At 33.1% G+C, this 14,224-nt stretch overlaps 1 protein-coding gene across 2 annotated transcripts; it reads left to right on the forward strand.

Moving 5' to 3' along the window:
• Positions 1 to 1,367: 1,367 nt before the first annotated feature.
• On the forward strand, positions 1,368 to 4,322 carry LOC124919661 (transcription factor TGA1-like). 2 transcript variants are annotated; one of them, XM_047459966.1, is made up of 11 exons: positions 1,368 to 1,383; positions 1,723 to 1,832; positions 2,409 to 2,569; positions 2,664 to 2,741; positions 2,823 to 2,882; positions 2,969 to 3,046; positions 3,129 to 3,195; positions 3,275 to 3,546; positions 3,612 to 3,836; positions 3,920 to 4,058; positions 4,136 to 4,322. In XM_047459966.1, exons 3-11 carry the CDS (start codon positions 2,414 to 2,416, stop codon positions 4,156 to 4,158), a joined length of 1,098 nt encoding a protein of 365 aa, XP_047315922.1. In that variant the 5' UTR covers positions 1,368 to 1,383; positions 1,723 to 1,832; positions 2,409 to 2,413; the 3' UTR covers positions 4,159 to 4,322. The 2 variants fall into 2 exon arrangements, with proteins under 2 accessions (XP_047315922.1, XP_047315923.1); XM_047459967.1 differs by lacking the exons at positions 1,368 to 1,383; positions 4,136 to 4,322 and having other exon boundaries at positions 1,631 to 1,832; positions 3,920 to 4,126.
• The last annotated feature ends 9,902 nt before the right edge of the window (positions 4,323 to 14,224 follow it).

Below are 14,224 nucleotides of genomic sequence, written 5' to 3' on the forward strand. Positions count from 1 at the left end.
TTTCATAAAGACTTGTATTAAAAATATTAATCACAACTATTGCTATTAAAATGAAAACAGTTTGTTTTACAAAATAAACATTAATATTAAATTTAACATCGCTAATTTAAAGGCATTTAAAACAAAAATAAGTATGTGACCAACAAAGTACAAAATAAAAAGAAAAGATGTACTAGAAGTCTAGAACTCCTTTTTATTAGTCTTCTCCCTCTTTAGTTGCGTTAAGTATTCTTTTGTCTTTTTTTCTTTCTTTCTAAATTTGAATTATTATATACTAATTTCAGTCAAATATGACAATTTTTTAATTCTTTTAATTCCTTTTCTTCTTAAGGTTAAGTTTAAATATAAATAAAATGATCTTATGAGTTATATTTTTTTTTTTATCAAATTATTAAATTTGGGTTTCTTATTTAAATTAATTAAGATTTCAAACATTTTTTTTAAAAAATTTACAATTTGCGACTCCTTATTATTAACATTAAAAAAAATATTTTAAACATTAGTTTAACTACCGAATTTCAGTAAATTAAGGATTTTGACTACCGAATTTAAAAATCAATAATCAAAAACTTTAATTCCCTGAAATTCGAAAGTTAATGACATTAATTTTTTATTTATTTATAAATATAACGTAGATAATAAGTTAACGACGTTTAAAACTGTTGAGACTAAACCTAATTTCGTATAATTTTTAATAATAAAAAACGATAAAGGGTGAGATTTCTAAGAAAAATTCGAAATTTGAATTGCACAAATCTGACCCTTCAGACATTTATTTTTAATATAATTGTGTAATTTTTATTTTTAAATAAAAAATTAACATATCAAAATCATGGCCCCACATTAATTTTAAATATTCTAAATAATATTTATCTAGAAATAATTAAACTCGTTTTCATTAGTTCATATCAGGTATATATAGCCTTTTTAAATTACTTAATAGATTTTTAAATCTTAGGTAGACCCAAAAAAAAATCTAATCAACACCTAAATTATATTGGATTATAATTATATATTTTATTATAAATAAAAAAGGAGAGAGAGATGGGTGGTGGAAGTGGAACTACCCTACAACTTTAGTGGTCGTATTATTAGTCTTGAGAATGAGTTAAAGCAAACGGATAATGTTTTCTTCAAATATTATTATTTATTTTAACCCCCAAGCTTTTTATAGTGCGTCAATTTTCCCACCCTTCTTTTCCGCGCGTGAAACCCCCTTAACTATAAAACCCCCAATAACCTCCATTTCTTCCGTCTTCTTCTCATAACTCCGATCAACATCTCCGGCGACGGCGATATACTCAGACGAGATTCCGGTGACTCGTATATTCGTATTCAAAAGCGATTTGTTTGCTGCTTGCCAATTCTCCAACAGTTAATAAGGTCCGAATCTTACTAGTTCACCATATCTGATCTTTGATCTTTGATCTCTTCTTTTTATTATCTTAATTACCTGAGTTCTAGTTTATTATGGTGATGTGAAGTGGTCTAGTGGGCATTTTTGGAGATATAATAGTTTCTATTTTAGTGGAAATGTGACGATACCTTTCTTGATCATGGACTGTAGCACATACAATCATACGCACTATCGTCAATGATATATATTCATTTATACACATGCATGATGTACAAGATACAACATACATCATGTGTATATAATCCATTAGGAATTTGTTATTGAATTTTCTATTAACTGGAATTGGATTCTTTCTTCTCTTTCAGTGTTGATGCAGCGTTAGGGTTCTTCTTGAATATATACTCCTTGTATCCGATTTGTTGCTTCTTTGGGATCGTGTGGGAAATTTATATTCTGATCGATTAGGATTTCAAAGGTTTGGCATCAAATTCAATCTCTGATTTGTTTCTATATGCTGTATTTGATTGTGCAGAAATTTTACTCTGTTTGTAGTTTTTGTTTTCTCTACATGAAAATTCATTTATTTGTTCTTGCTCAAGTAGGTGTTTTTTATTTATTGGGAATTGTCTGGTTCTGCTATTAGAAATTGCAAGTTTTTTCATTAGACAACTTCCAGCAGAATGATTTTGGAGAATCTATTGAATTATGTTTCAAGAATACGATATGAGAAAAGAAAAGGGGGGGAAATGAAGATCTGATGAGAAGATATGGGAGGCTTGTAAGGATCAAAGTCAACAGAGAGTAGCCCCTGACTTTCTTCCATTCTTCCCTGCCTTTTGAATGGTTTTATAACCTAACCTTAAACAGATCTTACTCTGCACTCAGCAGTTCTCATCTATCATGTTTTGGCTTTGAAGAATGTTATAAACACCCATACACATTTTCCCTAGTATTTCTTATTGATCATACATGATTATATAGGATTCAAATTTCTCAAGTTAATGCACATGGTTTGATAAGTTCACTAAACTATTCACTTTGAACATTATAGAGAGGATGAACTCTCCTACCTCACAGTTTGTCACTTCGAGAAGTATGGGGATGTTTGAACCGTTGCATCAGATGAACATGTGGGGTGATTTCAGGGGGAATGGCTATACAAATACATCCATCACGGAAGTTATGGATTTCAACATAAAACATGACACTCAGGTTTGAATTCTTGATTCATCTAAAAAAATATTTTCTATGCTCTTCTTACACAGAGAAAAGAAATAATCTTTTAGTTATTGTCTTGTGTATGTAGTCTGAAGAAGTTTCGCTTGAAACACAAAGACCTTCAACCAATTGTGAACTAGAAGCATCTAATAAACCTTTTGATAAGGTAAATTAAGAGCAATGATCATCTTTGTATCCAGTGTATAAGTAACTTGTATTTGAATCATCAAGTAACTATTTTCTGCAGGTGCATAGACGCCTTGCCCAAAACCGTGAGGCAGCCAGGAAAAGCCGTTTGAGGAAAAAGGTAGGTTCGTGATTCTGCAGTTTTTCGCTAGTCTCTGTTTTCTTCCATTAGTAGAAAAAAACTGAAGCAAGTATAAAATTTAATAGGCGTATGTTCAAGATCTGGAAACAAGTCGTGTGAAATTGCTTCATTTAGAACAGGAGCTTGTTCAAGCTAGAAAACAGGTCAGCCTTGCTTCTTCTTCTAACAATATTTTTTTTTATCAATTTTGACCTATATAATTGAAGAGAGCTATGGATGTTGCAGGGAATGATAATGGGTGGTAGTAATTTAGATACAAGTTATATGGGATACTCTGGATTGGTTAACTCAGGTGAGTTAATATTCCATTTGTGTGTTTATTTGTTTCTATGTGAAGCAACTTGCATTTACATATTTGTTCAAGTTTGAAGGTATTGCTGCATTTGAAACGGAATATGGAGAATGGGTTGAAGAACAAAAGAGACAAGTTACCCAACTGCAGAATGCGTTGAGTTCACATGTAAACGAGATAGATCTCCGAACTCTTATTGACAAAGGCATCAAACATTATTCAAATCTATTCCAAATGAAAAAGAAAGCAGCGGAATTGGATGTGTTCTATGTTATCTCCGGTCTTTGGAAAACACCAGCCGAAAGGTTTCTGTTGTGGATAGGGGGATTTCGTCCATCCGAACTTCTCAAGGTGAGACAACAACAAAACCTCTAGCTAACTAATTATTATTTACTGATATAATGGTTTGGAAACAGATTCTTGTGCCTCAGTTGGGTCTTGTAGATCAACAATTGTTGGAAGTGTATAATCTAGCACAATCATGTCAACAAGCTGAAGATGCTCTAACACAAGGAATGGAGAAGGTTCATATAACCGTGGTTGAGGCAGTTGCGAATAATCAATTCGGTGAAGGAAATCATCTTAAACAGCTTTCTAATGCAATGGAACGGTTGGAAGCTTTAGTAATGTTTGTGAATCAGGTATATATGTTAATTTTATATAATCACACACATAATAAAGTGATACATATAATTGAAACATTGCAAATGAGATGCTGCTGCAGGCAGATCATATTCGGCAAGAGACACTAAATCAGATAACTCGCATACTTTCGACTCCCCAAATAGCTCAAGCCTTGCTCGGTTTGGGAGAGTATTGTCAACGCCTTCGTGCTCTAAGTGCACTTTGGACTACTCAAGCTCGTGAGCCCTGATCAATTCACATTCATTTCTTTATATTTTCTAGCAGCATATTCTGAGATTTTTACTATTATTTGCAGGCAACCAACCCTTGAGCTGCTGAGCCTTTTTTTTATATAATTTTCTCATGTCTGTTATGTAAGGCACACATTTTGAGATGAGTTTGGGGTAATTTTCTGTAAATTCAGCAACCAGTCGTGTGAAAGTAAGTAATTAATACACAATCTTGAATAATAATGTATAAGATAAACCATGATGTTTATATAATTATATATATATATATTAATATCAACCTTCACATCATGTCAACTGACTATAAATAGATGGAATTATAGATCTTTAAATTATTGTTCACATGTAAACTTTATAGATCGAATCAAATTCTTGTTGACAAAGGAATCAAACATTATTCCAAATGAAAGTCATAGAAAAGTCATGTGATCTTTCTCCTGCTAATTAGGGCATGTAGTCCATTCATCATGTTAAGAATGATGGAAACATTTGTCTTAGGATCATGTCCTTCCACCACCTTAACTCGATAGTCATAGATGATTGCGGCTGCCACGGCTTTCATATGCACCAAAGCCACCTCCTTCCCTATAGGACAATGAAATTATGTCTAACGGATTATTTTAAGAGTTGTAATGCTTTGTTAGAAACAACTGAAATTAATGGGTTTAAACTTATAGCTATATTAATTAGGTCACACACTTAGATTTAAACTTATAGCTATATTAATTAGGTCACACACTCAGAGTTAACGAAAATTAATAAATAGATTAAGTGAGAATGATTTTTAATTGTTGTATATATATTAGATATTATTAATAATTAGAAATATTATTTTATTGTTAAATGGTAATATTAATTACGGAAACGGAATAAGAATATCAAAGATTGTCGGTAAATAAAACAATCATAAATGGTAATATTAATTACGGAAACGAAAAGAAGAATATCAATCTAATTATAAATATTATTTTATGGTTTTATTTATGAAATAAAACAATCATAAATGATAATATTAATTACGAAAACGAAAAGAAGAATATCAAAGATTGTCTTTTAATATTCTAAAAGGAAATACTTATAAATTAGCAAATCAGACAGTCTCTCTGGAGTGGTCAATTTTCTATCTCTCTCATTTTAATCAACTTGAGAGATAAATATTTCAAAATTTTCCCAAGAGACAATAAGATTATCTTTGTTGTTCTCTCGTTCTAGCAATCGAAGACAATAAGATCTAAACGGACACGTGTGGACTGACTAAAGGAGCAACACGTAGGACTCTTGTTTTTCCATACTGCAAGATCTACCTAGTTCACGATTCAAATGTATAACTTAATGAATTATAACTTTAGTAGATCGATTATGCATGAATATTCTGATTAGATATTTAGATTAAATCTTTTTCCGCAACATATATCTAATAAACTTTCTAACAATGGTATCAGAGCAAAGTTGCATAAAATTATTATATATATTAATTGTTAATTTTGATACAATAATCAATAATAAAAATCTTGTTAAACTTTTGATTTGTTTGATAATCTTACATGAGTAATTGTAAAAACTAAAATAATATATTTTATTTTAATTTTTTTCTTAGAGTTAAGAAAATAAAGATTTTATAACTTTAACATCATGAAAATATGGTCGGATTATTTTATAATTCATAAAAAAATTATTAAATTATATATTATGAATAATTTTAATAAAATTAAGGACCATTGAGTTCATGGATGGAGATCCATGAAATATTATTATTTGGTTTGCATTATTTTATTTTGAATAAAAGGCAATTAAAACGTCAATTCTTAAAGAAATTTGGGGCAATGCCTTTCCGCGTCATAACTCATGCAGTATATGGTTTTTTGATTGGATGAGTTTCGTAAAAGCGATGGTATTCTTTCTCAACCTTATACTCATTAGGATGAATCTATATGGGGATTCATAAACTTTAATGTGGTTATACCCAACAAGAGACCAAAACAAAGTTTTGAATCTTGTAGCATGGGATTGAATCTGACATTGGATGTGGATCATCAACCAAGAATTATAAAGGAATGTTTATAATTGGTAAATTGTTACTTATCTTGAACACACAAAACCTAAGGCAGTGCAAAAGTACGTTGGGTTTCTGTTTGTAATTGGATCTTGGAAAAATTTTATTCATGAGGGACTATAATAATTTGAATAAAATTTGCAATCATATATGTTAAATTGTTTAATCATAAGTATTTGTAATTTCAAACATTGACTAATTTTCATATATTTTAGATCATGACAAACGATAATTTTAAATTTTCTCTACGCTTAATTGTTGAGAAAAACAAGCTCAATGGAACGAACTTCCTTGATTAGAAAAGAAATTTGAGAATCATTCTTAGGTCCGAGGGAAGTGAGGACGTCCTGGCTACACGTATCCCTATAGTAACAGAAACCTCGTCAGATGAGGAAAAGACAACGATAATGCAGTTAAAAATTGAAGCATTGCCTGTAATTTCTGTGATAAAAAATTCTGATTTATGTGACATAAGATAAAGGATTCTGATTTATGTGATAAATGTGTCTATAGATACTTCATCACATTTACGGATGGCATAAGTAAATATGGGTACATTTATCTTATGTCACATAAATCGAAATCCTTTATCACAGAAGTTATGATACTATATCACATTTACTGATGACATAAGTAGATATGGGTACGTTTATCTTATGTCACATAAATCGGAATCCTTTATCATAGAAACTACATGCAATGCTTCAGTTTTTAACTGCATTATCGTTGTCTTCTCCTCATCTGATGAGGTTTCTTTCACTATAGGGATAGGTGTAGCGAGGACGTCCTCACGTCCCTCGGACCTGAGAATGATTCACAGATTTCTTTCTCAATCAAGAAAGCTCGTTCCATTGACTTTGTTTTTCTCAACAATTGAGCGTAGAGAGAATTTAAAATTATCATTTGTCATTATCTAAAATATATGAAAAATAGTCAATGTTTGAAATTACAAATACTTATGATTAAACAATTTAACATATATGATTGCGCATTTTATTCAAATTATTATAGTCCCTCATGAATAAAATTATTCCAAGATCCCATTACAAACAGAAACCCAACATACTTTTGCACTGCCTTAGGTTTTGTGTGTTTAAGGTAAGTAACAATTTACCAATTATAAACATTCATTTATAATTCTTGGTTTATGATCCACATCCAATGTCGGATACATCCCCATGCCACAAGATCCAAAACTTTGTTTTGGTCTCTTGTTGGTTACAACCGAATCAAAGTTTATGAATCCCCGTATAGATTCATACTCATGAGTATAAGGTTGAGGAAGGACACTGTCGCTTTTGCGAAACCCATCCAACCAAAAACCATATACTGTATGGGTTATGATGCGGAAAGACATTGCCCCAAATTTCTTTAAGAATTGACGTTTTGATTGCCTTTTATTCAAAATAGAATAATGCAAACCAAATAATAATATTTCATGGATCTCCATCCATGAACTCAATGGTCCTTAATTTTATTAAAATTATTTATAATATATAATTCAATAAAAAATTTATGAATTATAAAATAATCCGACTATATTTTCATGATATTAAAGATATAAAATCTTTATTTTTCTAATCTGGAATATATATATATATATGTATATATATATATTAGTTTTTAACATTACTCATGTAAGATTATCAAACAAATCAAAAGTTTAAACAAGATCTATATTATTGATTATTGTATCAAAATTAACAATTAATATATACAATAATTTTATACAACCTTGCTCTGATACCATTGTTAAATAGTTTATTAGATATATATTGCGGAAAAATATCTAATCTAAATATTTAATCAGGATATTCATGCATAATCGATCGACTAAAAATATAATTCATTAAGTTATATCTTTGATGCGTGAACTCGGTAGATCTTGCAGTATGACAAAATAAGAGCCCACGTGTTGCTCCTCTAGTCGGTCCACACGAGCCCGTTTAAATCTTGTTGTCTTTGATTGCTAAAACGAAAGAACAACAAAGACAATCTTATTGTCTTTTGGGAAAAATGTGTAATATCGCGAAAAAATATTTCTCTCTCGGAAAAATATTTCTCTCTCTAGTTGATTAAAATTAGAGAGATGAAAGATTGGCTTTTCCCGAGAGATTGTCTGATTTGCTAATTAGAGCAAGTACAGCAGTTAATCTAAACACAACCATCTATGCTATATTAGATTTTTTTTATTGAATTATCTAAACACAAATTCTAAAATAGAAAATTCTAAAATTTTGACTCTCCTATTCTAAATTTAGCATACCAAAAGATAAAGTCTATAATTTTTTATAATTCTTTATCTCTCCTTCTCAATACTCACTCTTCTCTACCATTTTCTCTCAACCACCGGAGCTTCATGGAACGATGGTGAGTCCTCATGAATCTTCTCTTTTTAATATCAAATTTGGTCTTCTCATTAACTCAGCTTCGATATAATACTCATATCTTCAAATGTTTTAGGAAAATAATTTGATGGGTTTATAGAGGAAGAAGAAAACGGAAAGAAAAAACCCTAGGTACCTCAGCTTCGATTTGGGGTTCTCTGCACTCAATTACTCAAGGTTGGGTTTCTTATATCTCATTCTCTATTTCTTTTACTAGTTTTGACCTATTTGGATTCGTAAAACACCATTTCTGAGAGCCATATCATTCGTGTTTTATGTTAATCTCATATAGTTATCTCCACTAGTAAAAAAAGAGTCTATAGCTATTGGTCTCCCAACCACCATAAGCCTCGAAACCAATCGCCGTAGACATAAAGCGATTGGTTATAACACAATCGCCATCAATCGGTAGAGGTTTCCTTACTGTTGTCTTAATTGGAAGCGGCGATTGGTATAATACCAATCGCTATAATCTTATGGCGATTGGATGAAAACTACTCGCAACATCCATGTAGTCTCTGGCGATTGGTAGAAGACCAATCGCAATATCCATTTAGTATCCAGCGATTGGTAGAAGACCAATCGCAACATCCATGTAGTCTCTGGTGATTGGTGGAAGACCAATCGCAATATCCATGTAGTCTCTAGCGATTGGTAGAAGACCAATCGCAACCTACTATATAAATAATAATATTACATTTAATAATAATATTACAAATACTTGTAAAATCAAAAATATAACTACTACTACCGTACCACACAATTGAACCAATATTAACCAAAATCATCATAACCAATATTAACCAAAATCATAATATTACCAAAATCATAACAAAAGAAGTTTCTTAACACCAACATTTAAAATCAAAGTAGTATTACACCAACATTAACTAACACAAATTCTTACTTAATTCGCGTCTTACCCAGAATTATCGTCGTCTTGTTGCACCGGTGGAATTGCGGTTGATGACCCTTGACCCGATGATTGACCGCCAAAATTAGTAAATTGGGCAAACAATGTAGGGTCTATCGATGCACCGCCGGGTATAAACTGTGACATAAAACGCATCATCTCGACTCTCTCTTTCCTCATCCTCTCTTCAGTTTCATCTTTCTTTATCCTCAACCGCTCTTCCATTTCAGCTTTCTCTAACATCAACCTCTCTTCCATTTCATCTTTCATTTGAGCCCTTTCCGTCCTCATCCTCTTTTCCATTCTACTTTCTATATCATCGAATTTTCTTTGCATTGTCACATTCTCTCGACGTAGGTCTTTTTTTGACATTGCAGGCCCTCTAACTCTGGAAGCTAAAACCGATCCCATTCCTATAATTTTTCCCTTCTCTTAAGGACCAAAAACTTCTTCAACCAAATCGACATCAGAAATGTCGGGACGTTCAGCTTGCAACTTTCTTAATCCATCCTATAACAAAATATGTTAATACCAATAATAGATAAAATGTAAAGTAAACATATTATATATATATACTTACCACTTTCTCTAGAATGTGTGGATCAACAGTTTTATCTTTTTTGGTCCTAGTCGCCAAAAACAAATCTTCATAGGATGGAACTGATCCTTCTTGAACTTCCTGAGAATGTAAGTTAAATTTCAATTAATTTGAAAACAAAGTTGAAAAATAAGTCTTACCATTTCTATCTGTATCTGTGTAAATGATTTGCTACCAGAACGATGTCCATATTTTGATTTCTTTTTGTTTTCTCTGCTGGTAGCACTTCGTTTCTGCAATTAAAATATAATGTTAGATTCAAAATGTTATATTTAGTACAAATATGAAAGAAGAACCTGAAATTTGTCGGTAAAGTAGTGGTTTTCAAGAAGCCATTCTCAATCTTGTTGTGTCATTTCATCAGGTTTATGCGCTCTGATTGCTTCCACATCTCTCTCGTGTGGCCTTATCCTAGTGAGATTTATGTCGTACCTCCAATCCTCCCACCTTTCCTTAATGTTTTTCAAAATGTCGTTTCGATAATTCTCAATACCATCATCTGAATCAAATTTATCCTGAAATAAAACATTCTATAAGAAAAAATAATTAATTTCAAACAAAATGTATTAAAAACGATTAACTTACAATAACAGATTGCCAAAGAGTATCTAAGATGGCGGGAGTGAGGTGGCGCCAATGGACCGTGTAATGTGGAATAAGATTATTCTCTCAAGCAATGGCCCCCAAATGCCGACTATACATGCCCCTATTTTTGCAACACGATTTTCTTTCCATTGGGAAAAATGTGACTTGCACCTTTTCTCCATTAACCGTCAATTTGGCCAATTCAAAGTTTTTGTTGGTACCTCGCTTTCTCCGGGAGCTTGAAAATTGTGTATGTGTGCCTTCATCTGTCAATTGTGTGGGTTCATCTAAATTTTGCACATCATCATCAGTGGATGGTCGCTCATCAGTAGATAGTCGTGTGGGCTCTACAACATTTTCCACCTCATGGATATCCTCCATTCGAGTATGCGACGAAGACTCACCCGGATTCCTTTTTTTCTTTCTAAGTGCATTGAGTTGTGATTGTAAAACTCCAGGCTGAAAACTCTTTGGTGGTGTCATTTATACCTGAAAGAAATATTTAACATTAACTTATGAATAACAAAGAATGATGAAGAAAAATAGCAATAATAATATCATACATTTGACTGTTTAGGATTTGTCTTTGTTACAATATCCCAACCCGTTTTATTACCAATGTCTTTGGTATAAAATATTTGTTTTGCTTGGGTTGCCAATATAAACGGCTCATTTTGATATTGAGACTTCCTTTGACGATTTAGGCTAACAAATCCGTATTTATCAGTTTGAAGTCGTGTAGCTCCGGAATGCACATCATACCAAATGCACTTAAATACAACAATTCGTTTACCACTAAGGTATTGCATTTCAATTATATCTGTAAGCACACCATAATAATTTCGTGTTTCCGTGCCATAACAACCAATCACGAGTATTCCACTATTCTGAGTCTTCAATCCAAGGTCATGTCTTCTAGTGGAAAATTTATATCCATTTACTTTAACCAAACAAAAGTTGACGCATATTGTGTGGGACCGATTCCTAACATTTGTAGCTCAAAACTTTTTTCGCTTTTGTCATAAAGTTGTTTAACTCTATTTTTGAACCACGTGTTATAATCTTCATCGCATCGACCACTTGAACATTCTTGGATATACTCGCTGCATATTACACACATAATATACTTTATTACCACATTTTTTGATAACATTAATACATATAAAAAAAACTTGAGAAAATTCATACCGATAAAATGGCTCTACTTCTTCACAATTCTTTAACACATATGAATGAACCAATTCTCGTTCATCTGATTCGTAAATGTATGTTCTCCCGGATGATAAATCCTCAACAGATGAAAATATGGCAAGAGAACTCGGTGATTGGGGTGATATGTGGACCGAGGAATCTTAAAAATACATAGCACACAAGCTCATACTTTCATTTACCAGATAACTCTCACTAATTGATGCTTCAGGATGATATTTATTTCGAACATATCCTTTCAAAGTTCCCATATATTGTTCTATCGGATACATCCATCTATATTGAACTGGCCCTCCAATCAAAGCCTCCATTGCTAAATGAATAGGCAAATGTATCATAATGTCAAAAAATTCGGGCAAAAATATTGTTTCCAACTTGCACAGTGTTACAACAATATCATTCTAAAGTTGTTCTAAGTCGGCTTTTAATAGTGATTTTGAACACAACTTCTGAAAGAATTTTGAAAGGCCCACAATAGCTTCATATACCTTATGTTAGGATCTAGATAGCCGCTGGAGGACCGGGGTTGGACCGGTTAGCGGTTCTCACTCAAAGGGTGGTGGTTAATCCGGTTAGAGATTAACACCGGGGTTTCAATACTACACAAACTGTCACAAACCCTTGAACTAGGTTCAAGCGCGGAAGAGGTTTGCTTTCAGGTTGAAGCAGCACACTTGTATGATAGGCAGAACCGGTTTTGGATGATGAAGGTTTGAAAATTGATGGGTCGGTTTCGGTAATCTGGTGATTCGGCTTGGATAGAGTTAAGTTGGGTATAGCGGTACGGGTCGGTTAGAAAATGGAACCGGCAGAAAGTAAATGACAAAACCGATTTTATGGATGTTCGGAGATAAAACTCCTACGTCACCCCTTCCTCTCGAAACCGCGAGAAGGATATTCACTAAGGAATACAAGTACAATCCGATCGAGACTTATTTCCTGCTCGATAATCACTCTTACAATTTACACCGAAATTGTAAAATACACACACTTCAACTTTTAGCACTTAGACTTTCTCTAGAGATAGAACACACTGTTTACACTTGTAAATTAAATGCTCTTAGAATTTCTTGTTGTCTCACTTGTCCCGCATTTACTCTTCTTCAACTGCCCCTTTTATAGGTGAAATATGCCAACGGTCATATTTCACTTCCTTGAATCTGATTGGCTGAGCAGAGGTTCAGAAGTTCAGTGATTCAGTGATTCAGGCCCTGCAGTCATCTTTTCAGACCTGGCGGTCTCAGACCTGTCGGTCAATCTCACAGACTTGGCAGTCTGTTCTTCCGGTGTGTAAGACAAACCTGCTAGGTTTGTCTTTTACTCAATGTGGACACTGTCTGTTAAATAGTTGTATGTACTTGGAAGATTTCCTTTCTAACTTATCCCGAAGTGGAAAGATCCTGTAGGACTGTCTTCTGCAGCCTGCATACTTTCCTCAGACTTGTATGGATATGGAAGTGTTCAGTCTGTTCCTTTGGTATCATTCTCAACAGATACCCGAATTGTCTTCTTGTACTGGTCGGTCATTCGACTTAACCGGATGGCTTCCGGTGTGAGTGGTTTAACCGGATAGCTTCCGGTTATTCCTCTGCCTTGTGGCTGATCGGCTGTCTGATGTTTCCGGTTTTAAGCTTTGGCCGATCCTTTCTTTGTGCGGTCATGTTCTGGTCGGTTTAGTAGCTTGACCGGTTAGTCTTCTTAGCCGGTTCATTTGTTTGACCGGTCCGGTTCCTTGTTCCTGCATGGAAGGTTTATTTATGTTAAGTTATGTGAACCGGTCTAATTTTATCTAACAATTTCTCCCTTTTTGATTATTTTATTTAAAATTCAAAACAATGTAAGTTTGCAAACGTAGGCCGGTTCTTTATTTTGACCGGATTTTTGAAACTGACTTGGGAGAGTTTTTCGAAAAATTTGGAAAAATTTTGAGAAAATTTTTGGAAAAGTCTTATCTTTTTATCTTATCAATTTCTCCCTTTTTGATTATTTTATTTAAAATTATCAAAACCATGTAGAAATGCAAGTGTAGGCCGGTTTCAAAAATAACTTTATATATATATATATATATAATAGATAACCGAAATTAGAAAGTAACATATAGAAATACTAAGACAAGCATAGTTAAGAGAAAGAGAGCCCCTATTCCGAGTCAGAGAAGTTGTAGCCGGCCATCAAGTTCTTGTTCTGTTTTCTCTTCACTGGTTGCGGTCGACTGACCGATTCGGAGACTCGTTGTCTTGTAGACCGGTGCTCTAGGTGCTCTTCATCCTCTTCTTCGACTTGAGTAGCCTGATCCGGTAGACTCTCAATAACTGTTTCAGTGACCTCGTTCAGCAGCCCGGTTACTAGGTCCTTCTTAGATAGTTTTCTTTTCCGCTTTGCCGGTATCGAAGAGGCAGAGACCTCCTTTTT

Source organism: Impatiens glandulifera, chromosome 1 (genome assembly GCF_907164915.1).
Source record: "Impatiens glandulifera chromosome 1, dImpGla2.1, whole genome shotgun sequence".
Lineage (NCBI taxonomy): Eukaryota > Viridiplantae > Streptophyta > Magnoliopsida > Ericales > Balsaminaceae > Impatiens > Impatiens glandulifera.